Source organism: Hydra vulgaris, chromosome 13 (assembly GCF_038396675.1).
Source record: "Hydra vulgaris chromosome 13, alternate assembly HydraT2T_AEP".
NCBI classification, from domain to species: Eukaryota; Metazoa; Cnidaria; class Hydrozoa; order Anthoathecata; family Hydridae; genus Hydra; species Hydra vulgaris.
Window position 1 is genome coordinate 47,090,001 of NC_088932.1, and position 26,785 is coordinate 47,116,785.

General features: G+C 28.1%; 3 protein-coding genes across 3 annotated transcripts in view; 2 read left to right on the plus strand and 1 right to left on the minus strand.

The window, feature by feature from the left end:
• LOC100210004 (uncharacterized) overlaps window positions 1-26,785 on the plus strand; it is a 125,964-nt gene that overhangs the window by 40,946 nt on the left and 58,233 nt on the right. Inside the window, exons 5-9 of the mRNA XM_065816355.1 lie at window positions 9,353-9,973; window positions 10,687-10,879; window positions 16,597-16,658; window positions 17,902-17,962; window positions 18,494-18,901. Of these exons, the coding sequence (XP_065672427.1) occupies window positions 9,353-9,973; window positions 10,687-10,879; window positions 16,597-16,658; window positions 17,902-17,962; window positions 18,494-18,901 (1,345 nt within the window). The remainder of the gene's footprint in view (window positions 1-9,352; window positions 9,974-10,686; window positions 10,880-16,596; window positions 16,659-17,901; window positions 17,963-18,493; window positions 18,902-26,785) is intronic.
• Window positions 5,004-6,536, minus strand: LOC136089947 (uncharacterized). Its single transcript, XM_065816047.1, has one exon. It carries the CDS (start codon window positions 6,534-6,536, stop codon window positions 5,004-5,006), a length of 1,533 nt encoding a protein of 510 aa, XP_065672119.1.
• Window positions 11,236-26,785, plus strand: part of LOC136090181 (tigger transposable element-derived protein 1-like) — a 101,830-nt gene continuing 86,280 nt past the window's right edge. The window contains exon 1 of the mRNA XM_065816356.1: window positions 11,236-11,275. The gene's annotated coding sequence lies outside the window, so the exon portion shown is untranslated. The remainder of the gene's footprint in view (window positions 11,276-26,785) is intronic.

The following is a 26,785-nucleotide window of genomic DNA, read 5'->3' on the forward strand; positions in this document are numbered from 1 at the left end:
TTTTTTTGCAATGCAATAAAAGACGATCATTGAAAAAAAACAGATCAGGGTTTCAGGCGAGAGAAATGAGTACAAAAGCTATCACAAAATCTTTACAAACTGTTTTATCCTGGAAATATGATTTCCTTGGTTATGATGTCATAACTGTCAACAGTGTTTACACAGTCGTCAAAATATGGTGTAAGCTATGTTCTAAGCGTGAGAATATCTCTAACACATTTGGGTGTGCCAAAAATTCTTTAAATGCTTTTTCAAAAGGAACTAATTTTGTGACACATCATCAGGTATACTTTATTGATTTATATGTTTACTATAAAAAATAGTCATGGTGTCTATATTGTAGAAATCTAGGATGTAACAAGAATGTTAGAACTAGGATGCTATAAAAAGTTGTGTTATTTTTTTAATTTCTATCCAAGGTAAAGAGACATTCGTCAACAGCATCGCATATAGAGGCGTACGATTAGAAAATTTTGATAAATCTCCTTTGAAGCGAAAACAAACAAACGACATCTCATCAATAAGCTGAGCTGTCAATGAAGCTTATTTAAAGTTAATGCGGACCGCTTACGAATTGGCTATGCATCCGGCTATGCCGCATAGCAATTTTGAAGTGCTCATAAAAGTTCAATGCGACAACGGTTTCAAATTATTGCTTGGCAAAAGTAGCAAAAACGCAGGTATTCTCTCTCTCTCTCTCTCTCTCTCTCTCTCTCTCTATATATATATATATATATATATATATATATATATATATATATATATATATCTATATACAAGGCCGTAGACAACTTTTTTTTAGTGCTGGAGATTGCAAAAAATTTGCGATATTTTGAGTCTGTACACAAAAATTATATTATTATAATATAATGAAGGATTATTTTTACAAACGTGGAAATTATTTTTAGAAATGGATGATTTTTTCAAAAAATTAGGGATCCCCTTCCCCCCCCCCCCCCCCACAAACTTTAAAGCTGCGTCGGCAGCTATGATGTAACAATAGACTAATAGAAAAACTATTTTTATTTTAAAATAGCCATATTTTATTTTAGCCAGGAAATTTATACATTGCATCGCTAAAACAATTACGGAGAAGATTGCGGCCATTATTGAGAAAAAGCCATTCATGGCTTTGCTTTCAGATGGTAGCCAGGCTAAAGACAAAGAGGCAGTGTTAGTTAGGGTGCAGCATTCTGGTGTGCCATATTATTTCTTTGTTGCGCTATGCAATATGGCTGATTTTGGAGGAGGTAATGCTGATTCTTTAAAATTAGCATTAGACAGTGTATTTCTAAAAAATAACATTACGCAATGTAAAATTCCTCTGTCCATTACCGAATATCGTACAAAGTTGGTTTCTGCCACCGCAGACGAAGCTAATGTAAATATGGGCATTTATACTGGGGCATTAACTCAATTGAAAGAAACACGCCCTTGGTTGGTAAATATTCATTGCGTTAATCACCGGCTGGAACTTGCCATTAAAGATGCTAAGAAGCAGTTTAAAGAATTTACAAAATGTGACAACTTTTATACAACTCTTTTTTATCTTTTAAGAAACTCAGGTAAGCTAAAGGAGTCTTGCAGAGAAGCAGCAGCCGCCCTATCAATACAATATTATACACTTGGTAAAATTACTGGAACTAGATTTGCCTCGCATAGACAAAAAGGTTTTACGAAGTTTCTACATAATTGGCCCTCATATTTAGTTGCACTACCTAATGCTCTTGCAAGCCAACATGGTTATCGGAATGAAACAAGAGCTAAAATCCAAGGAATACTTAAAAAATTAACTAACTATGCTTTTCTTTGCAAAATTGGTGCATACCTTGATTTGCTTGATGCAATGGGTCCTTTGTCACTTTTTTTCGAACAGAATATTTTGTTGGCACACGAAGTTTACCCCAATGTTGTTCTGACAATAAATAATTTGACTGCACTTAAATTAGAGGAAGTTGATGATGCCATTTGTAGCTGGACACAAAAATTTATTATAAGAGAACAAGAAGGTGTTGTTACACTTGAGTCAGGATACTTAATGGCAGGGCACAAAAAGAAGAAATTGAAAAACAAGGAATATCTTGACATCAAGCTTGAAGGTATGTTACACCCAACACAGGCGGATTATGAAAGCTTTGGTGCTATGTAAAAAATGCATTAACCTGTTGATACCTTTAATCCAAAGTCGATTCTCGTCCTTTAAGGAAAATGAAGTTTTCACCTCCATGGCGTGGCTTGATCCACAAAATTGGAGAAACGACCAGGACAATGGCTACCAAAGTATACTATACATTGTGCAATATTTTAGGGAATCACTTTTAGCAGCAAACATTCAAGAAGCAAAGATTCTCGAAGAATGGCAAACACTACAAATAATAGTAAACAGAAGTTATTTAAAATTAACATGTTATGAAATATGGGAAAAATTATTTACACTCAATAAATTGGATTTTCCAAATATCTTGCTAATAGCTGATTTGTGTTTTTCAGCATCGAATAGTGCCGTCGAAAGATGTTTCAGCACACTAACAACAATAATGTCAGATAAAAGACTTAGTCTGCAGCATAACACCTTGGAAGAGTGCATGCTGATTTCTGGAAACAGCCATGTATGGGCTATAGAAGAAAAAAACAAGATAATAAAAAAACGAGCACAGAACAAAAAAATTTCCACTCGAAAAAAAAATTAACTTTGCCCCAAATCCTGAAAATGTAAATGAAGAACCCATAACTGCACATCCGATAAGTGACACAAGTTCATCCGACAATGAACTATCTTGTCCAGATGAACGAGATGCAAAATCTAGCGAAAACGAAAGTAGCTCCACTGACGTCTCGGGAACAGAAGAAGAATGCAGTGACGATGAAAGTTGTTCTACTGACAGTGAATGAAGCAAAATACTTTAAATTTCTTTGTTAAAATAATAACTATATAATACTTTAATAACTTGTAACATTTACAATAATATAAATATATTTTCAAAATAGATTAAAAAAGTTTTCGGTCACATTTTCTGTTTAGTTTTTCGACTTGTCTCAAATATCGTTGCTGAAAAAATCAACACCAAAAAATATATTATAAATAATTATAATATAAATAAATAAAAAATAAATATAAATAAATATTTTTTTTTTATGTTTACTAGACATAAAAAAAAAAAAATTGTAATAAGAAAAAAAAAATTTTTTTTAAATATAAATATATATATATATCATTTTTATGTTCATATTTTTATATTAATAATAAGAATAAATGATGAATAAAAATAATAAAATAATACGACAAATTAGTTAGGTTTTTTCAGTGCCTTTTTAAAAATGCGCCATTTTTAATATATGCTAAAAAATGGTGGCCAAATTCTCAAAAAATATATATATATATGCGTGGTCACTCAAAGCGACCAACCTCTCCTGGGAAGCCTGATTTATTTGTAACTTAGAGTGTTATGATGTAACAATCAACTGTTCAATGCTTTAAAACTACATAATGACTCTTCAATTAAAAAAATTAAAATTAAAAAAAAATGATCATAAAATTGTTTAAAATTTTAACCATACACATATATGGTTAATTGGATTTTTTTGATTGTGGGTGGCCTTTTTCAACAAAAAAATTGAACTTATGTTTTTTCTCTAAATAGTTTAAGGCAAGTTTAACAACTTAAGGTCTAACAGTTTGTTGCCGACCTCATTTTTCCTAAGTCCAACGGATGCATATATATATGTGTATGTGTGTGTGTGTGTGTGTGTGTGTGTGTGTGTGTGTGTGTGTGTGTGTGTGTGTGTGTGTGTGTGTGTGTGTGTGTGTGTGTGTATATATATATATGTATATATATATATATTAATAAGAAAACATCAAACAATACGAATTCTCTTAATACAAATAATAATTTATTTTGAGAAATTTTCACTGGGTTATGGATACCAGCATCATCAGCTTGTAAAATATTACAAAATTTTTTGAACGTTAAAAAACAGTTTAATAAAAAAATTTTTTTAACTGACGTCAGCAGTTGAATGGCTTCTTTTTTCGTTACGCAAGAATATAAAAAATGGAGTCCAAAATTTAGTTTTAACAAATTGCCCATTATCGAGATTTATTCCGCCATTCGATGGGAAACATTAATGCCTCTGTATTTCGAGTGCTTCTCGTACTTTACGGTCGAATTTTTTTGTTTCAACTTTAAGAGTTTTAATTTTCTCCCAATTTATTTTTTCAGAGCAAAACTTGCTATGTGTTGCAATTGCTGACTGATGATGTTTGCCATCATTTAAACTTTTTTGGTGTTGTTGAATTCTTGTTTTAATTTGTAATTTTGTTTCTCCTACATATTTTTTCGAGCAATTGCATTCAATTAAATATGTACCAGGCTGGCTATTTAGGGGCAATCTAGATTTGTTTTTACATGTTAATATTGTTCTTAAATTAGGATTTGATTTAAAAACTACTCTATAGCCAACTTTTCTAAATATTTTCCTTAACTTTGGTGATAGTGAAGGTATCCACGGTAATGATACTGTTGGGAAAGCATTGTTCTCGGATTGAATTCTATTGTTCTTTACGTAGCGTTTTTTCCTAATTTGATTTGCAATACTTTTTAGTTGGTTTTCGGTGTACCCATTTTCATTAAAAACTCGAATAAGAAAGTTTATCTCATTTTTTAAATGTGTAACACTGCATATGGAGTATGCCCTGTGAACATAACCTTTGAATATTGCACATAAAATTTTGGGGTCATGATTCGAGTGCGGTTTTATTTGAATATTTGTAATGGCTTCTTTTCTGTAGACTTTAAACTCATACTTACCTTTGCTGTTATTTATTATTGTTATATCTAGAAAATTCAGAGTTTTGTTATGGTTTTCTGTCTCAATTGTGTACTGTATTGCAGGGTGTTGTTTATTTAAGATTATTTTGAATTTCTCTGCTTCTTGGATGTTTGAAAATCTAGCATGGCTATCATCGACGTATCTTAGATAGGATTTTAAGTCGAGAGGAGGATTTAATGTTCTTGGATGTTTGAAAATCTAGCATGGCTATCATCGACGTATCTTAGATAGGATTTTAAGTCGAGAGGAGGATTTAATGTCTTTGAAATTTTGGAGGCATTTTCTTCGTGATGTTGCAGAAAAGATTCTGCCAATACAACCATGAATGAAAGACCAATAGGACCGGAATTCTCCAATTCATGGATCTCGTTGTTCCACAAAAAATAGCAACGATGTAAACAAAGCTCTATAAGTGTTTTTGTTTCTGATATAGTAAGCTTGGTAGAACATCTGTAGGAATCATCTTTATTTAATTGATCTATAAGAATTAAAGTAGCTTCTTTAAGTGGAATTGATAGATAAAGGTTTATTATATCGAATGAAACTTGAACTTCGTTTTCGTCTACATTCCATGAGTTTGCTTTGTTAATAAAATCAAAAGAATTTTTCAAGCGTGTTTTATTTTTATTTAAAATAGGTTGTATTGCTTTAACTAAGTAGTTAGATATTCCATAATTAGGTGTGCCGATAGTTGATATAACTATTCTCATAGGGTAAGCTTTTTCAGGCTTATGAGCCTTAATTAGACCATACATACGAGGTGGGATTGGATCACTTGGATATATACTGTCATATTCTGTTTTTGAAAATCTTTGTTTCTTATTAAGTTGTGAGAGATCTTCACTTAAAACCTTTGTTTGACCAATTTGATCGCGAATTCTTTCTAAAGCTTTTTCGTGTTCAATTCTCACAAACCCATTACCCTTATCAAACAGATATATATCAATAAGTTTGTTTTCCTTAATTTCCTTTAGAGCTTTTCTTTGCTCTCTTGTTAAGTTTTGACTAATTTTTTTACCCATTTTAAGTTCTTTTAAAACATTTTTTCTCAAATCCTGCGCATTTTCAATTTTGTTGTTATATTCTAGCTTTAAAGCAAACGACTCTGTTGTGGCGATAATATCCATATAAGGGATATGTTTTAAAGAAGGTACAAAGTTTGGACCAAGATTAAGAAGATCATTTTGGTTATTAGGAATTTCGGTATTGCATAGGTTCAAAACAGCGTTCTTAGTATGTGTAGTTAATTTACTGTTTTTAATTTTTTGTTTTTTCTTAAATTTGTTTTGAAGAATATTAAACTTTTTGAATAATCTTTCTTTTGATCTTACAAACTTTATTTCCCGGGCTTTTTCAGTAACTTGTTCAACTTTTTCATATTCTTTTTCATCAAGAGTAGATTTAAGATTTTCCTGAAGGTTTTTTGTTTCATTTATAAAGATAAAATACCGTTTTTTAGCATCGTTTTTTAGACAAATCAAAATTTCAAATCGAAAACGAAAAACAATACTCATTGCTCTCTTTGTACTTACAGGACTGTTGATACGTAACGATTTTGGAATAATCTTGTGTTTTTCGCACTTTTGTAAAAATATATACTGGTTTTTGGATTTAGCTACCAACTTTTTTAATAACTGTAACTGTTCAGTTTGTTTGTAGATATCAGCTCCGTATTTAGCTGTAATATATGATTTCACTGTAGACATCGTGTATAAGAGTGTATGTTATATTAATAAGAAAACAAACAATACGAATTCTCTTAAAAACTACTCTATAGCCAACTTTTCTAAATATTTTCTTACGAATTCTCTTAAAAACTACTCTATAGCCAACTTTTCTAAATATTTTCCTTAATATATATATATATATATATATATATATATATATATATATATATATATATATATATATTATATATATATATATATATATATATATACATATATGTATATATATATATACATATAGGTATATATATATATATATATATATATATATATATATATATATCTACCTATATGTATATATATACATATATGTATATATATATATATATACATATAGGTATATATATATATATATATATATATATATATATACCTATATGTGTATAGTGTATATATATACATATATGTATATATATATATATATATACATATATATATATACCTATATGTATATATATATACATATATTTATATATATAATCTGCTAGTATATATATATATATATATATATATATATATATATATATATATATATATATATATATATATATATATATACATATATGTATATATATATACATATAGGTATATATATATATATATATATATATATATATATATATATATATATATATATATATATATATATATATATATATATATATATATATATATATATATATTTCATACAAAGGTAAAAAAGAGATTTACAGAATTTTTTTTTTTTTGACAGGCAAATTTAGCAGATACTAACTTTGCATCATGTGTTGTATATATGGTTTCCACATATACAACACATGATGCAAATTTTCCTCTAACTCCACTGCAATTTGTTGAGTTAAAGGAAAGTACCATATATAAACCCATATATAATTGCCATTTAATAAATAAAAATATCAATAACTCTCTAATATTTCTTATCAGTAAACAACTGGGTTTTGCTTAGATTAAACTTTACCCGTCATTTCAAGCCTGTCACAGATGGGAAATCACACTTAAAGTCAACTGTTCTTAATCCTTATTAAAAAGTGATGACTTACAAAAACGATATCTTTTTAAATTTATGTAATGGTTCTGTTAATAAATATAAATAACTACCCTATATTTTTTTAGATAATATAAGCAGTATAATTCATTAAAAAAAAAAAAAAATTATTTTACGTTTTGAAAAACTTTGAATTATGGTTATTTTTTTGTGGTTTTGCACCATTGTGCTCTGTTGCCATTTTCCAGCAATGGAAAACATGGTTCAGTTAAATGTTAAATAGTTTAAAGAGTAACGAACAAAAGTGTTCTGGAAAGTTCTGGAAGTGTTCTTTTTGTGACAAGAATGTTGTCTGATCCACAAACTGCAGTGGAGTTATAGGAAAAAAAATTTTTTAAATGTTTCTCCTTATCCTTTGGGGAGAAGTAGTCAGATGTGTTTTATTTTGTGAGGTATTTAATTGCAGCTAAACTGATTTTGCACATTTTAATGAATAAATAAAATGAGTTTTTATTCTTCTGCATAAAGTTAAAATGATATTTATGGATTTTTAACTCAATATGGAGTCATGAATATAAAGTTGCAAGGTATGAAGAGAGAATGGAGTTGATTTCTGTGTATTTTATTTTAGCTTTAATATTTGCATCATTTTTAAACAATAAGATAAATTTAATATTACAGTTGACTCTAGATATCCCTAACATTTGTGTATCTCGAACTTTATTTCTGGCGCGCACTCATTTGAGCCAAAATCCTCTCGATATCTCGAACTTTTTTCTGGGTCCCCTGTTAGTGAGTTCGAGATACCAAGAGTCAACTGTACTTGTATTGTCTAAACAATGAGATAAATTTTGCTTGAAGATATTTTAAGTCTCAAAACTTTTTGTAATTATAATTATTAAATTATATAATTTAAAATTTTGAAATTTAGTAAATTATAGTTCACTGATATGATTACTTTCAAAAAAATCAACGACTAAAAAATAGCAGTTTTTTATATAAATCTTGTTTGATTTATTCTGTGCCTAGTAGTGCAATTTTTTGCTCGAGAATATAATTTTTATGATATCAGCTGTCAAAATATCTTTAAACAGTTTAATATACATATTAGGAATTAGGTATGGCTAAATTATGTTCTATGAGGTATTTTATGATTGGGGTAAGCATCTTTTATCAATTTATTGAATCTTCAGCAATAGAATTAACATCCAATGCGATCAGTTTTCCTAATAATTTATGGAGTAAAACAGATTAGTGGTCTTGCCCTTTTTTTTCAAAAGTTTGAATAATTTTAATTTGTGATGTATTATTGCTTGTAAAAGTATATGGAACTTCAGAAGTAGTGTAAGATATTTCATTCCTATAGTTAAAACATTTTTTTGTGCTTTAATTGCAAATGTTTAACTTTAATCTCATTTAACTTTAATGATTTTCCTCATCTTTTAACTAAATTGTTGCACAATATACACTTACACATACCAGGAAAAGTGAATGTAAGATAGATACAATGTTGATTAAAGGTGAACGCAAATGGGATAGAAGTAGTGGTTATTACAAAAAATGTTTACCTCATACTTTTTAACTCCATACTTGACTCCATACTTTTACAAAATTTTCTTTTTAAAGTATGAAAAATAATGAAAGTTGAGTGCAAAAGAAAAAAAGTGAGAAAGTTGAATAAAATATGAAAAATGAAAAAAATCTGCTTATATAAATTAAAATGTTTTTAAATAATTATATTACTTTCAAAACTGAAATCAATTATTTTTTCAATTGCGTATTGCTAATAACAATCAGTTGCTCATTTTAGGATGATAAAATCCAAGGATTGAAAATACAGTTTAATGTAAAAGATCCATCCTTGTTTTCTGGTTTGTTCAATGGAACTCCAACAGATTGCGTCTTTATCTATCAGCATGCTGTTTTGTGTGGAACTGAGTATCAAAAAGAACTTATTTCTAAAACTCACTCAGACGATTGTTTGATTAAAGTCGCTGTTTCAAAAATTAATTCACTGCCTTATTTGGAGGAGATATCACAATTGACCAATTGGGATGAAATATTTCAGAATAAATTGGGAAACTTGAAGGTGTTTATACAATCAAATTTTTTTTTCAAGGATGTTCAGTATTTGTTTTTAGAGATTCAATCTGGAAAATTTGTAAAAATTTTAAAAGACTGTTCGATTGAACTATTCACAGAAGCGTTAACTTCTAGAGATCCTAAAAAGATATCTTTGTGTCTAACCTCTATATTATGTTTGAATGGACAAATTGATCATGCACCTTTGACTTTGCTCTCAAATCGAATGGAAATGTTTATGCAATCAACTTTTCAAACTTTTAGCAATACTGATCATTTTTTATTAGACATCATTTTAGAGTGCATTTACTGGGTTCCATTTCATATTCTCTGTAGTGTGGTTAGAAAGGTAATTAATTATTGCTATTTTCATGTATTGTATTTTATTATTTATATTAACACATTTGAAACTTTTTTTCATAAATTCTTTTCTACTTTAATAGATTGTATTTTATTATTTATACTCTACATCAGAAGCTAAGGTTTCTTTTAAATTAAATTGTAAATTAATTTGGTTTGTTTATTTTGTTTATAAATAGCATTTAAGTGGTTATTTTATTATTTATTATGACAGCAAATGCCGTTAGCAGAAATAAAAAATAATTTGAGCAAAAAGCTGCTATGTCGAGAAGCTTGCTTGGCTCGCCATGTTTGTTTTACATGGGCTTTTATCTTTTAGCGCCTAAAATTAATTATCTGTTAACTCTAAATAACCAAATTTTAATTTGAAATCCATGATTAACATTTTACAGAGTGTGTTGAAGAGGGTAGATTTTGCTAAATTATTTGAGTTTATATATTTAACGGTATTTGCCTCCTAAAGGCCAATATGTTTAAAGAGGTTGTTTTTTTTAAATTGTTACAACTCTATCTTAGCCCTATAACATTGAAACAAACTTTAAAGAACACAGGGAAAGCAACACAGAGAAACAGACTATATATAATCTTCTTTATGTTAGATGTTTTTATCTCCATTATCTACAATATAATTGATTGTTTCTTTTTTATCAAATATTTTGACTCCATTAGATAAAATATAATTGATTGTTTCCCTTATGTTAGATGTTTTTGTCTCCATTGTCTACAATATATGGCAGCCAAAATGTGCCTCACTTACTCTTAAAAGTTTGTACTAATAACTCAACTTTCAGAAATAGAATTCATGCTCTTGGTTTTCAACTACATGTTGCTGAGTGGATTGAAGATTACAATAAACAGTTGATTAATATCCAAGTTGATATACAAAATGTTTTAGGTATGATTTTAAAAATATAAGTTTTTATGTTAATGATTTTACATTTAAGAGGTTTTCAAGTTTGTGCTGTTGTTTGTTTTCATGCTACAAAAAAATATTTTTATTTTGATGAATAAGTTCATTAATTTTAAAGTTTTAAAATTTATTATTTTTTCAAATTTTTATTTTATATATATATATATATATATATATATATATATATATATATATATATATATATATATATATATTTACTAACTCCAAAACACTAATTTTTAAGAACAAGGATTCTGCGCAGAGAAACATGTTGAGCGTGGTACTACCAGGGATGTGGTGGGGATTGAACTAGGAACTTTTGGCTTAAGTATATCACGGAAAAAAACACATACTGAAACTTTTTAGTCCCTGTGTAATAAGGTATAATATATATTAAATATTTCTCAACTGGGAGGTAATCCACTGTTATTCAGGGTGGTAGCCCTCCCACCATCACAGCAATATAAAGAATGCACATAATTTAACATTCCTTCACCTTGTGCAAGGTATTATGGTTAATAAAATTGATGCAAATGGTTACTCAGCCATTAAAAACTTAGCACCGCCTATCGCACACCTCGATATCTGGATAATGGAGCTCCTTAACATCATTTCAGAACAGAAAGCTACTATCAACCTGCAAGCCAACCAAATAAAAAAACTTGAACAGAAATTAGCAGTTATTGAAACCAAAATCAACTCTCAACCAGCCACCCAATCAAGCCCACACCAGCCATCCTGGAGTAATATTGTCAGAAACAAGCCAAAATCATCGCCACAAATCGGTCAAATCCTTGTCGAACTAAAGCAAGCAGCTAAACGTGAAAAGAATATAATAATATTTGGTGTCCCAGAACGAGTGGCCATAGCAAACGTCACCCAAACACCACCATCAGCGTTATCCTGCATCACAGAGATGCAGAGATAACGCTGATGGTGGTGTTTGGGTGACGTTTGGGTGACCAAAGACCGCAACATTCGTAATGATAAACTACGTAATGATTACACTGATGCACCCTTTCACTGGGGCATTTGCGATGGAGCAATCATCAAGATCCGCGGTGCCCTTACTTCTCGCTCCACCCCAACTAACTAGCATTAATCTCAACACCAATCGCTTACCAACCATCTGTACCACTAATATGCGCTCACTCTGTAACAAAATTGAGATTTTTATTCAATTTCTCATAGATACCAACATTGACATTGTCTGTTTAACTGAAACCTGGCTTAACCCCAGCGGTAAGCAAATTATTCTTTCTCAAATCAATAATAATTACACTTGCATAAGCACTGAATGTCATGATCGCATGGGTGGTGGTACTGCTATATTTATAAACAAAAAATACTCAGATAAAATAGAAAAAATAAAATTAACTACAGACTACTTGTTTAACTTGGTTCCTAAACAAGAAATCGAACTAACAATTGCTCGTATGTACCCAAAATTACTCCCCCGAGGATACTCTTCTTACCTAGTTATATCCCGGTCTATATTAGTTATAGCCCATCATCGGCCTATATCCCGGTTTGGTCTAAAAGTAAGCAGCGCAATTATCAACTTGCACAACTCATTGAACCAGCCATAACTCGTTGCACAATCGGCAATAAACCACTAATATTTCTTGCAGGGGATCTAAATGGCTGCCCTACTGACTTTTTTTGTCGTTCTCACCAACTCATTCATCTCAACACACACTCCACCAGAAAAACATCTATTCTTGACATCATCTTGAGTAACGCCCCTAAAATGCTATGTGTCGAATACTCTTCCTAGTTTTGGTAATTCAGATCACCTTGTTGTAGTTAGTCAAGCTCCTCTAAATCTCTATAAATCTACTCGCCCGGTTCCCCGCAACGTTGCTTACCGGTCAGGTAGAATTGCTGACACTGTTGCACTGATACGATCTACCAATATTGAAATCTTAGTTGATTCACCGTATGAAATACAAGTTGCTTGCAACAACTTTTATCATTCTATACTCTCTGCCCAAGACATCTGCCAACCTCTAAAATCAACGACGCTCGTTAACCCTAAGCCTTGGATGACACAACTTATTCAAGGCCTTATAAAAGAGCGTCAACAACTCTTTTTCTCCGGATACTACAAAGAGTGGAAAGCACTTGCAAATCGAATTAGTAAACTAATTACCAAAAGAAAGAGAATCTATAACAGGCGTTTCACTACTGGAAAAACAGATTTTTGGCGTGAAATCAGTCTTGCTGATAAAGGTAAAATCACAACCCCTATCTCTGAGACACTAGCAAACCAATTAAATGATCATTTTCAAAGTGTTTGGACTGGCAAGAAACAACCCAGCCTTTTATGCTTCATTAACCGAGAGGCAAACCCGCCTACTACCCCCATTTTTATCCTTAATAACATTGTCAACCAACTCAGCAAACTCAAACCAGGTTCCTCAGGACCAGATGATCTCTCTCCGTTTTTACTCAAATCTGCTCGCTTTGAAATCGCCTCATCACTCTGCAACCTATTCAACCGCCTCATAGAAAACAGTTACCTACCTGACCAATGGAAATCAGCAAACATAACACCGATTCCAAAAATTTCTAACCCACAATCGTCTAATGACTATCGACCAATTGCCATTACATCCGCATTATGTAAAGTTTTTGAACGTATTATTACCATATTCATTGTCCATCACACCAAGCACATATGGGTCTCTAACAAACAGTTCGGTTTCCTTCCAGGCCGAAGTACGATGGACGCTATTATTCAAATTATAGAGGACTGGAGTCATGCGGAAGATAACAACAAATCAATTTATGCAATATTCTTTGATTTCGAAAAAGCTTTTGATCTTGTCAGTCATGACAAGTTACTGTTAAAGTTAGTGAACATTCTACCTAGCTGGCTCACCTCTTGGATCGCAGCTTACTTATCTAATCGTCAACAAAGAATTAAAACAAATGATCACACCACTGACTGGAAATGTATCGAAGCAGGTGTACTTCAGGGTAGTGTTCTAGGTCCAATCCTGTTCATTCTATTTATTTCCGACATTAACGTCTATCTTCCACCTGAAACAATCCTCGAAAAATATGCTGATGACATACTGACCTATATAATTAATGATAAATTTCCTACCAACCTGCCTCAATCCATTGTTGATGGCGTCGCTCTTTGGTCAAAGGTAAATGGAATGAAACTTAATGGCCCGAAATGTAAAATCATAAGAATTATTCCCAGATGCTCCGAAATTCAAGCTTTACCATCCATTGTACTCAATAATACTGAACTTGAAATAGTCAGCAGCCACAAATATCTTGGAATCATGCTCAATGAGAATATTGATTGGGATGAACAATGGACAAAAGTTCACAACAATATAAAATCAGTACCATATCTGCTCGGACGTCTTAAGCAAATTGGTCACACTCAGCCAAACCTTTTACAGGTCTACCAATCTTACGCTATTAGCCACTTGATATATAGTGCTCCTATTCTCACTTCGTGCAGTGCTGCTGCAAAAAGAGAGATCCAACATTTTCATAAAAATGCCCTACAAATTATTGGAATTGATGTAACCAATTCAAGCAGCTTCAATATTATTTTTGACATTAAAGAGTTACTTGACAGGATCTGTATTAATACACTCAAAAAGATCCTTGCAGACCCATGCCATCCTATAACTACTAAATTAACTCAAACCAACAGCAGAAACCCTAATAGATTCCCGTATGCTCTTAACACCGCATAAACAACTACTTACCAAAAAACTTTTATTCAAAAATACCTCCGAATCCTTCGTGATGGCGTCAGTGACCTCTACCTCCCAAGCAATATTGGAAGCTCTACTGCCTTTTCGATGCATAAATAATATTCCTCCCCTGTATTCTTAGCAAACTATTGATATTAAAGGACAGATAAAATTGTACAATTCATTACTTGTAATGCTAATCAATTTTAAATAAAGATTTATAAAATAAAATAAAAAAATATATATATATACACATATATATATATACACACACACACACACATATATATATATATATATATATATATATATATATATATATATATATATATATATATATGTAAAATATATATTTAAAAATATATATATATATATATATATATATATATATGTAAAATATATATATATATACATATGTATATATAAAATATATATATATAAAATATATATATGCATATATGTATGTAAATATATATTTACATGTATGCATATATATATTTATGTGTATATATATATATATATATATATATATATATATACATATATATATATATATATATATATATACATATATATATATATATATATATATATGTATATATATATATATATATATTTATGTGTATATATATATATATATATATATATATATATATATATATACATATATATATATATATATATATATATATATATATATATATATATATATATATATATATATATATATATATATATATATATGCGCCAGGCAATATCTATTAATTAATGAGTAAGTTAATTCAGTTTTTAAAAAATAAAGTGTTAATAGTAAGCTTTCTTTGTGTTCCTCTTGTTTGTTATTGCTTTTAAGTTAACTGGTTGCAAGTTAGGTTTGAAGCTGTTAACTGTTATAGATTAAACAACTTCTGCTGATAGACTATTCCATCCATAAACAATCCTATTGCTGACAAAAATTTGCCTTTTCATAAAATTTCTGACAAATTCAGGATTTATTCAATGTTTTGCTCCTCTAATGTTAGATGCTGGACATAATGAGCAAATAGGGTTCATTGTTTGATTTTATTTATTATCAATGATTTCAATACCTTTAAATATCTTGAATTGCTGGATAAAGTTGCCTCTTAGCCATCTAGCCTCCAAAGTTGTCAAACCCAAAATTTCCATACTTTTTTGTATTCAAGATGTCTTAGTTCCAGTATCATTTTGGTTGCTCTTTGTTGATTTTTTTTTATTTATTACAATAATGTTAATTATTATTATCAACTATTATTATTAGTAATGACTATTAATAATGATAATAATAATAATAATAGTTACTATAGTAATAATAATAATAATAATAATAATACTGTACAACAACAACAAAAGTTTATAAAAGTTAACTCTCTTATACTTATTCAAATATGCTGATTTCAAATTTAAAATTTGTTAATCTCTATTACTAACAACTTAGTTAATCTCCAATTGTAAAAATCTCCACCAAATCTCCACCAAATTGGATTGTTTTTAGATTTTTGAATTTTTTTTTCAAAAACTCTAAAAATATTTTTCTGCTAAAGCACCCATCAATATTTTTAATAAACTATAATAATCAATTACAGATTTTACGGTTTCCATAAACATTAGAAGTGTGTGCTTTAAGGTTTCTGCTTGGAAGAGGTCATCAGGAAGAGTTACTGAATCTGAAATTCAGTAACTCTTCCTGATGATCCAGCAATGGTGAAACTTCAAGTAGAAGAAAAAAAGTTAGATAAGTGTTTTTTACTGAGTTATTATTGCTCTGTTCTTTAAGAACATTGAGCACTCTATTTGTAAAATACACTAACATAATTTACATATATATATATGTACATATATATATATATATATATATATATATATATATATATATATATATATATATATATATATATATATATATATATATATATATATATATAGAATAAATTTTATACTTTGTAATTATGTTTTTAGATGACACTATCAAGATCAATGATAAAGATCTTCAGATACAAAAAACTGTTTCTGTTTTTCAGGTAAAGTGTTAAGATTATGCCCTAACAACAGTTTTTAATGTTTCCGAATAAAATTTAACTAAATTTAACAAATCTGGAGAATTCTAGAATCTGTCTACATTTTCTAAATGTTGAAAAATAAAGAACGGATCTAGAAAAGTCTTATAAAAGCTTTTAATTGTATGTAATTCTTGGTATTTTATTTTGATAAGAAAGTTACTAAAAAAGATTATTGTTAATGATTTGAAGATTGTCTGAATCAGTTTCCATGTAGTTTACTTACTACCATCTTTGTTCAGTATTACCCACTTTTTCATTAAAATGTATTAATCATTTTTATTATTACTAACTTTTCTTTAAATGTGTTAAATACTCAAACATTTTTCTGTTTCAATCAGATTTTTCAGCATTTATCTGCATTTATTATTTTTTGAAAAAGTAATTCTATTTGGAACCTAAGAGCTTACTCAAAGTAAAGGAGAGTGATTTCCATCAAGTACAATGTTGTTACTGTGATTATTTAAAAAAACACTTTAATTGTTAAAATATGCAATCAGCCGTGATCAAGTTGTCTAAAATAGTTATTCTATGCATTGACAAACTAGGCATGTGACCGCATGTACTTCCTGTAACAGCCTGGTATATACATATTTTTACTACAACATATATATTAGCATTTGCTTATTCTTTTTACTTTTTACTTATCTTTATAGCATAAACTCTAAGTCGATGTATTGGCACTCTTTTCCTGCAGCATGCTATAAGATAGTCGGTGTATATATTGAAGTCCCTGGCAGCAGGTATTTCAGTATGATTTCACACTGCTTAAATAAATGCGCATTTATAGTTGCTTCTGCCTTAAAAAGTAAGATCTTTTTTATTTTTTGAAACAGGAAATATCTTTAGAGACAGGATTAAATGCTTAAATAATAGCTAAATGGAGCTTAAAATCTAAAAAAATAAAACAAAAAAAAAAATCCTATAAATGAATATAATAAAATGTATAAATGAATATTTATAAATAAGTTTAATAATGATTATTATTATTTTGTTTTAACATGCATATATGTACATATTTTTTTATTGATATTTTTTGTTTTAACATACATATATGTACATATTTATTCATATTTTTTACTTTAACATATTTTCAACATATAATTCTATAATTTCCATTACTTTATTAATATATATATATATTTTAATATAAATATAGAACTAATTTTCTTTAATTTTTATCTTTTTTAAATTTGTTTTATCCAAGGATGTTTCAACAGTTTCATTGATGGTGGATTCTTTGGATTCAACAGCTTTATTAAAAACAGGTCAAATATTATGTATTCTTAAACTCTATGAAATCTTTTTAAAATGGAAAACCAAGCTGTTTAGATAAAACTACTATTTTAACTTCCCATAAATAATTCTTATTCATTGTTTTAACGCTTTATATCAGTTAAGTTTAAACAAGGTTTTATAGAAATCCAATCGGACTTGGCAATAAGACTTAGGGGCTTGGAGATAAGCCTATTTTGTCTTCTTCTTGCCCTGGCCATTATTATATTTTACAAATACAAAAATTGTAATTATTTTTTAAGGGCAAATTAAAAAAAAAAAACGGTTTTAAAAAAAATAGCTTGAATGTCTTTTAAAATGTTTATTATTTTAAAATTTTAGATTTAAATTTTATATTAGATTGAAATCTAGTTTTATCTCTATAGTATTAACAGTAAATATCTAAGACGTTTCCTAGTACATCAGTATCTATTATTCATCTTATATAATAATTATCTATTATCTAATTTTTTTTTTTTTTCAAACAAATGAAAATGTTTTTAAATAACTAAAATATTATAAAGGTCAAGAAGAGGTTTTACATGAATGGGTTACAAGTGATATTCAAAATGACCATTGTCATAAAATTATTAATGATATTCGTTGCGAGCAGTTTGGAATTGGACTTGAGCTTAGAGAACAGGAGAAAAAACTAATTGAAATCTACAGAGAAAGAGAAGGAAGATCAATACAGCGTCTTTCAAATGAGTTATATTCAAAAGATTCTCATTTTGTATTGGAGTTAATCCAAAATGCTGACGATAACCAATATATCGAAAACAGCAATAATGAAAAGCCTACTGTAGCCTTTATAGTAGAGCATGATCAGATTATAATATTGAACAATGAAAAAGGTTTTTCTGAAAGTGATATAAAAGCTTTATGTGATGTTGGAAAAAGTACAAAAGGAATTCATCGTAAAGGTTACATAGGTAATTATTTTATACTAGTATTTAAAAATGGTATTATTAATATTGTATAAATGTAATTCATAAAAATTTTCATATTATATATATATATATATATATATATATATATATATATATATATATATATATATATATATATATATATATATATATATATATATATATATATATATATATATATATACATTTATATATATATATATATATATATATACGAATATATATATACATATATACACAAATATATATATATAAATATATATATATATACACTCATACACATATATATATATGTGTGTGTATATATAGATATATATATATATATATATACACACACACACACACACACACACACACACACACACACACACACACACACACACACACACACACACACACATATATATATATATATATATATATATATATATATATATATATATATATATATATATATATATATATATATATATATATATATATATATATATATATATATATAGGGTGTTAGCCAGCCTGATGGCACCGCGTTTAATGCGGCGCTTCCATTTTTTTTTAAATTTCCCAAAAGGTTATTAACAGGCTTAAATTTAAAGTGTTACGCAAGACTCGTTGTAATACTTGGTACTCAAAACGAAGAAAATAATTTAGTTGATTGAGAACAATTACTTTCTTTACAAGAAAAAAAGCGTAGAAGTCATTCATTCAAAAATAAAATAAAACTTTATTTTTTAACTGACGACATTGATCTTAAGTTTTTTCATTTTGCTTTTTACTTAGTTTTTTTATTCGCTTTATTTAAACTTTATTTAAAATAAAAAATTTTAAACTAACAAATGCTGTTTATCTTTATTTGGGAAAGTAACAAAGATATTAGCATAGTAATTTTTCAAAAAATGATTTTTGTGGAGGTGTAAATGTCATTTTGAAATTACTTTAAAAAGAGATTAAAATGGTTTTTTATTAAGGTTATTAAAGATACTGTTAGTAAACTAAATTTGCTTGTGACACATTTGAGTGTAAGCCTTTTAATATTAATTAAGTTAGTAAATCATTTGTGTTTATTAATGTTAAAAATTATTTGCAATTTTTACAATTTTTTTTTTAAATTTACAAATAAAAATTTTAATAACAAAAAAAAAAAAGTTTAATTTAGTAAAACAAAATTTACAAATACAAAAATCAATTTTTTTTTAATTTACACATACTAAAGTTACAACTAAAAGAAATATGTCGCTAATATTTATTTGCGCGGTCAACCAATCTCCCCCAGCCGTAGTTGCTTATTGAATTTAATTCTTAAATACCACGAAGCAGTGAAAGTTCTCATCACTAACTTTTTATTCGACCAAACTTCTATTTGATTAAAAAAAATTCACTAAAAAAGGCATAGACGCTCTATTTGTCTAAAACAACAAAATCTTTTTTAACAACAAAAATTTTTAAATTTCTAACATTCTATTTGAAAAAAGTTCTATTCTATTGAAAAAGGTTCAAAGACCTTTTTGAATGAAATTGACGTTCTGTTAATAATTTAGATTCAAATCAATAAAATAAAAGTGACAACAGAATGCCTTCAAATAATGGAAAATACTATTTTAAAAAGAAATATAAAAAAGTTCAATCAAAAACTATTGTAACGTTATTTGAGAAACACAAACAAACAAGTGTGCAAAACTATAGTCAACAATGTACCTCAATAGTAAGTGAAAGTCTTCATCAGTCTACATATGTAGTAAGCAAAAGTCCTCATCAGTCTATATCAGCAGTAAATGAAAGTCCTTATCAGTATACATCAGTAGTGAGCCACAGTCCTCCTCAGTCTACACCAGCAGTAAGTGAAAGTCCTCATCGTACTATACCAGTAGTATACCAAAGTCCTCATCAGTCTACATCAGCAGTAAGCGAAAACAATGTATACGCAGTTCCTTTAACTTCAGTTCTTGGAAAAAGAAAAAAAAAGAAAGTCAAGCCAGCACAAATACCAATCAAAAATATAGAAGACCTACGATTTAAAACAACAGAAAAGTATGAGGTGTTATTTCCCAATTTTTTTTATTTGTCATCAAAACAAGGTTGGTTTTGTAAAGTTTGCATATCGTTTGCCTCTGGAAAAAAAAGTAATTGTGCATTTATTGAAAACACTGGCAAATTTGCAGATCATCCCTCGGAGCATGCTAACGATCACTTAAATACGCATCGGCATACTATAGCTTTAAAAAATAAACAAGCTTTTGATGAAATGAATAAGCAAAATTTGAATACCTGTAAAATGCTGCATGAAAATATCCTTGCAAAAGAAACATTAAAAACAAGTAACTCTCGGTTCGTTATTAAAACCTTCTTTCGAGTCACGCATTTGTTAATCATGAAAAACTGGGCACATACTCATAATTTTTCAGACATTATTGAACTTATTGCTGCGTGTGGTTGTAAGGAAGTTAAGGTGCACATTTTTTCTAGCCCAGCAAATGCAACATACATGTCTCCGGAATATATTACTAAGTATATAAATATTATCTTTGATTTTGTCAAAAATCCTTTTCTCCAGTCACTTAGAAATGGTGGGAGTTTTTCTTTTTTTCGGATGAAACTTCTGATATTACTTCGATTGAACAGTTAACTATACATGCCACTTTCGAACACAACGGCATTGTAAAAGAACATTTTATAGGAATAGTTCTATTAAGTAAACTCACCGGTTCTAGTCTATCAGCTCCAAATGTTTTTGATGTTATTCAAAATTTTTTTAGAGCTAATAATATCTCATTTAAAAATGCTCGCTTTGCTTGAATGGACACAACAAGCATCAATTCGGGTATAAAAGGAGGTTTAAAAGCCTGCATCGAGGATGCTGTGCCACTGTGTGTTTGGGTTGGGTGTACAAGTCATAAACTTGCGTTATGTTTTAAACATATTTTAAAGGATTTTCCTACTATTATGGAGGTAGATATTTTTTTACTTAACCTATGGAAATTTTTTAAGTACCACACACTAGCCATGCATTTGCTACAGGAATGCTCTGAAATCTATGGAGAACTAGAAACGATAGTTCCAGTATGTCCAAGTGTAACTCGTTGGACTGCACATGATCGAGCTTGTTTAGTTGTGTTCAAAGGTTATAAACCGATTTTACAACCTTTGTCAACATGCTATGCCGAACGAAAAGAAGCAGAAGCACTCGGGCTATTTATACAAGCGAGTTCACAATCTAACATTGCAACAATATTAATGTTCTTAGATGTGTTTGAAGCGATTCGTCCACTTGTGCTAGCACTGCAAAGTTCGCAAGTAGAAATTAGTCTCAGCGACATTCCAACTTATGTCAATCAAGTTAATCATTGTTTAGATGATTTAATTTCGGGTACTTGACGAAAGTATTTCACTGAAATAAATTTTATTGAAATGAAATCAGTGACTGATGAAATAACTTTTTCATTACCAGCCACAAGCCGATTAAAAAAAAAATAAAAACTTTGACCTAAGTGAGTTTGAGTTAAACATTTTTAGATCTTTTGTCAACAGTTTTAAAAGTGACCTAAAAAACACTTTTGCGCAAATGGAATTTTGGCAATCGCTGTCAATTTTTGACCCAAGACGATTGCCTAAAACACTCAGCCAACTGTCTAGTTATGTTAAAGAAAGCTTAGAGCAACTCATAACTCACTATGGCAGATCAAAAAGCAGTAACAAATTTGGAGCATTACACATTCAAGTTCCAGATATCTCAGAAACCGAGACAAAAAATGAATTTGAAAGTTTCAAAATTATGTTATTTACTAAACGCCGAGAATGGGAAAACAGTTTCGATATACGTATATTGAAAGAAAAAGATCAAGAATTACTCAATAATTTAATTAAGTCAAGAAACAATTTTACGCCTCAAGAGTTATGGAAAGTGATTAATAATGACCCTGTTTTGATAAGTGTTTATGCTAATTGTATGTTTTTTAACTAAGTTACTCATTATATTTCCTTTGAGTGTAGCTTGCGTAGAAAGATTTTTTTCAAAATTAAAAATAGTTAAAAACCGTCTTCAAAATCAGCTAAGCCAAAACACATTAGAAAGTTTGATGATGATTGCAACAGAAGGTCCGAAGGAGTGTTTTGACGACGATTTGTTTGAGTACTTTGTCGATGAGTTAAAACGTAAAAATTAAAATATGAGAATTACGTTGTAAATTGAAAATTTACAACGTAAATCTCATTTGATTTTTTTATTTGAGCTTACAGACAATTGGTGAATATTTAATGTTTGTAGTTTTTTCACAGTATATTCATGGTAATTTCTTGTATTCCGGCAGTGTTTTTACAATTTTTCTTTGTAGCAGTTTACTGAATTTTTATTTGTATGCAAAATACAAGCTTTTTGTTCACACAGCAAGTGCTAAGCTTTAGAGCTAATGGTTTTAATAATCATTATCTTGTGCATTAGATATTATTGGGTGACAAAACTTTCTGCATGATCACCTAGTTTTCTTATCGCTTTAAACACAATCGTTACCTAAATAAACAGGCTCGTATGTCGAGAAACTCTCGTTTAAAACGCGCATTGCGAGCCAAGTTTATCTGAAAGCTATCAACCTTATGATTAAATAACTATTTTTTCTTATCGCCGATGATGTTTAAGGCAAAGTTTAAAAGCATGAAGACATTTAAAATTTACACTAACAAATTATTTATTGATAAAAGTTATATTATAAAATTAGCTTGCAAAAATATGAATATCTGTGTAAATATAAAAAAACGTTCTAAGTATTTTAAATAAATTGTTAAAACTTTCCTTAAAATGTATGTTGTTTTTAAAGACAGCTGTTATTTTAAAAATAGTTTTGGCTATTAAAAAGCAACGTAAACGTTAAAACAAGAGAAACGTTAAAATTGTTAAAAAAAGTTCTGTTGTAAAAAATTTTTATTCTATACTTAAATAATCGTTTAAACTTTTTTGAAAAATGTAATATATTTTTTTATCATATTAAATGTTACTTAAATAGTATTTCTTTTAATTATTATTATTTAAAAGCGAGTTACCCAATTAAAGCAGTTAAAGTAAAGGAGATCAAAGTATCACATCATTATTTATTTGCAAATAAAAGATCATTATTGTTTTCTTTCTAGCAAAGAAAAGACACAATTGCTAAGAAAGAAACAAGTTGATAATTAATCTGTTTTAAAATTTTGCATTTATAAAATATAAATTTTTTGTATTTTCATTATATTTTATATATATTTTATTAGTACTAGGTATTGGCGTAACAAGATTTGCCTGGAAAATTTTGTTATGCGCAATCTTTTTTTTTCTTCTTTTTACTCACCAGCTGACAGCAACCTAAATTCCCAATATGATGAAAACGCTGTATAAATTTTATTTCTGGCTAACACAGGACTAAAATTTATTCAGTTTAAAATTGATTAAATATATATATATTTAATCAATTTTAAACTGTATTTTACAAAGTAGAGTGCTCAATGTTTTTAAAAGAACAGAGCAATTATAAATTAGTAGAAAATCACTTGACAAAATGTTTTTCATTTTACACTGTGTTTCATCAATAAAGACTCATCTGAAATGTATGATCAAATTAATAAAACTTCAACTTATACCAAAAATTAAATTACAGGAAGTCGCAAATGTCTTAACTGCTGTAAATTTTTACACATTTGTGGACTTTGCTGACACTATTATAAAAAGAATTCTTTAGAAAGGATTACTTATGCTTTTTTAGAAAAATGTTTTTCAAAAGGGGGATTTAATGTAACTATTAATTGAGCTCAATTATTTTTAAAGTTTTTTAGGTAAAATTTTTGTGCCTGCATTTAGAAATTAATTCTGATTTTTTGTTTAATAAACATTCTTGGTTTGCATGTGTAATTATTTCAAATTTTTCTTGTAGGCATAGTATACATTTTTTGGAAATATTGTTATATGCAGGTGCTGTTTTAAGGATGGACCAATTCAGTATAAAATCTTTAATATTTTTATTTTTATATATATTTTGACAGCATGGTTTTTTTTGAATACTTTTTATTTTTAAAAGATTGCTTTTGATTTTAATAATAAATTATTAATAATAATAACAATAAAAAATTTGTTTTCATTATTGTTTTGTTATTGGTATTTTTGTTTGTTATGCAATTCTAAAAAACAAGTACCTTTTTAATTTTTATTTGATTTGTATTGAGTTTTTTTTTAATCTCTTTACTGATATATTCTTAAAATGGTAAATAAATGCATACATATAAACATGTAAACATAAAATCATATAAGTATAAAGATATAAGTACTTCTTTTTATGTGGATCATTCAATGCAAATAGCAATTTTTGTTGTTGTTGTATTTTGGGACTTATGAGCAGTTACATCATCAGATAATAAGAAAAATTATTTTTGATTTTTTTTATGCAAAAGAAGACGTAGACATCAGATTTGAGTGAAATCCATTTTGTTGGTATAATGTCACTAACTTATTTGATGCAAATATAACTTTAGTATTATTCTAGTTTTTTTTCACTTGTTTACTTCCTAGTTTATACTAAACAAGTTTTTTTGTGATATTTCAAAAGAATTCGATTCTAAATAGGGTTATTCTGAGATGCCATATTTCAAAATAAATTGGATATCATATATATTATATATAATTATGTATGATATCATATTCATATTATATATTTTATAATAATATTTTGTTTTGAAAAAAAAAAAGATATATATACCTACAAACTTTTTGTAGGTATATATATCAATTTTTACTTAAAATATTTAAATTTTTCACATACTTTTAAATTAAGATTCACAAAATTTAAAAAAAATATTTTTGTCAATTTTCTTGCTCAGAGTTTATAATCATTTTTATAATAAATCAAAGTTTTTTAAAACTATTTTATTCTAAAGATATCATATTTATTTTTTATAATTAGATTATGATAAAGAGGTAGAAACAATTTCACTTTACATTTGTACATAAACAGAGAACATTTTTATACTATAAGTTGATAATTTTAGGTTATTAAAAAGTTTTCATGGGTGCTAAATGTAATTATTTTCCATTAACCATTTGTTTCCATAACCAGTTATAACCATTTGTTCTATTGGTACCTATGCATCATTAAAAATTAAAAATCAGTACTAGTCCTAGACAAGTGTTGTTCTTCGACTAGTTCTAATCTACCTGATGGCAAAAAATAATGAAAGATAGACTAGTATTATTTTTGTAGTACATAGAGAAATCGACATAACTTAAATGAAATTATGAAAAAAAAGTGCAAATAACAAAAAATGGTCTAGTATTGTTCTTCTTCTCACCAATTCAATTAAAAATTACTGCTGAATTATTACGGTTTTATTGTGTTTTTTATACAGATAATTTAATGTTTTATATTTTATAACATTATATTGCTTTCTTATATTACTTGCTTTCTTGTCAGTTTGTTTATTTTTTTTTTGGTGTCCGTGAAAAACAAACACGAGGTCAGCGGTTAAAAAAAGTTCACAAAATGTAGGCACGAGCTAAAATTAAAACTGCGATCACACGCATTTTACTAAACACACATGTTTCATGATGATAAAGAGGTTTATGTTTATTTATGTGTTTTATTACTTTGTACAATAAAGCATAAATAAGAAATAACAAGGATAATGTTCTTATTACTTATCTTATACATATTTTAAATAGCTCCTGAATTCTGTTTTTTCTTATTTTCTTTTCGATTTATATAGTGCTGCAATACTTTGAAAAATTTTTTAACAAAAATTTTTAAAAGGATATTTTTGTTAGAAAAACCATGCTTTCCAACTTGCAATAAATGGGATTATCATTCTAAATAGTCCCCAAAATAAAATCAAAAAATTTTGATTTTATTTTGGGGACTTTTGGGGTAGCTATACATC

Coding starts and splice junctions, on each gene's coding strand:
- LOC136089947 (XM_065816047.1), bottom strand. CDS start 6,536: ATGTCTACAGTGAAATCATATATTACAGCTAAATACGGAGCTGATATC.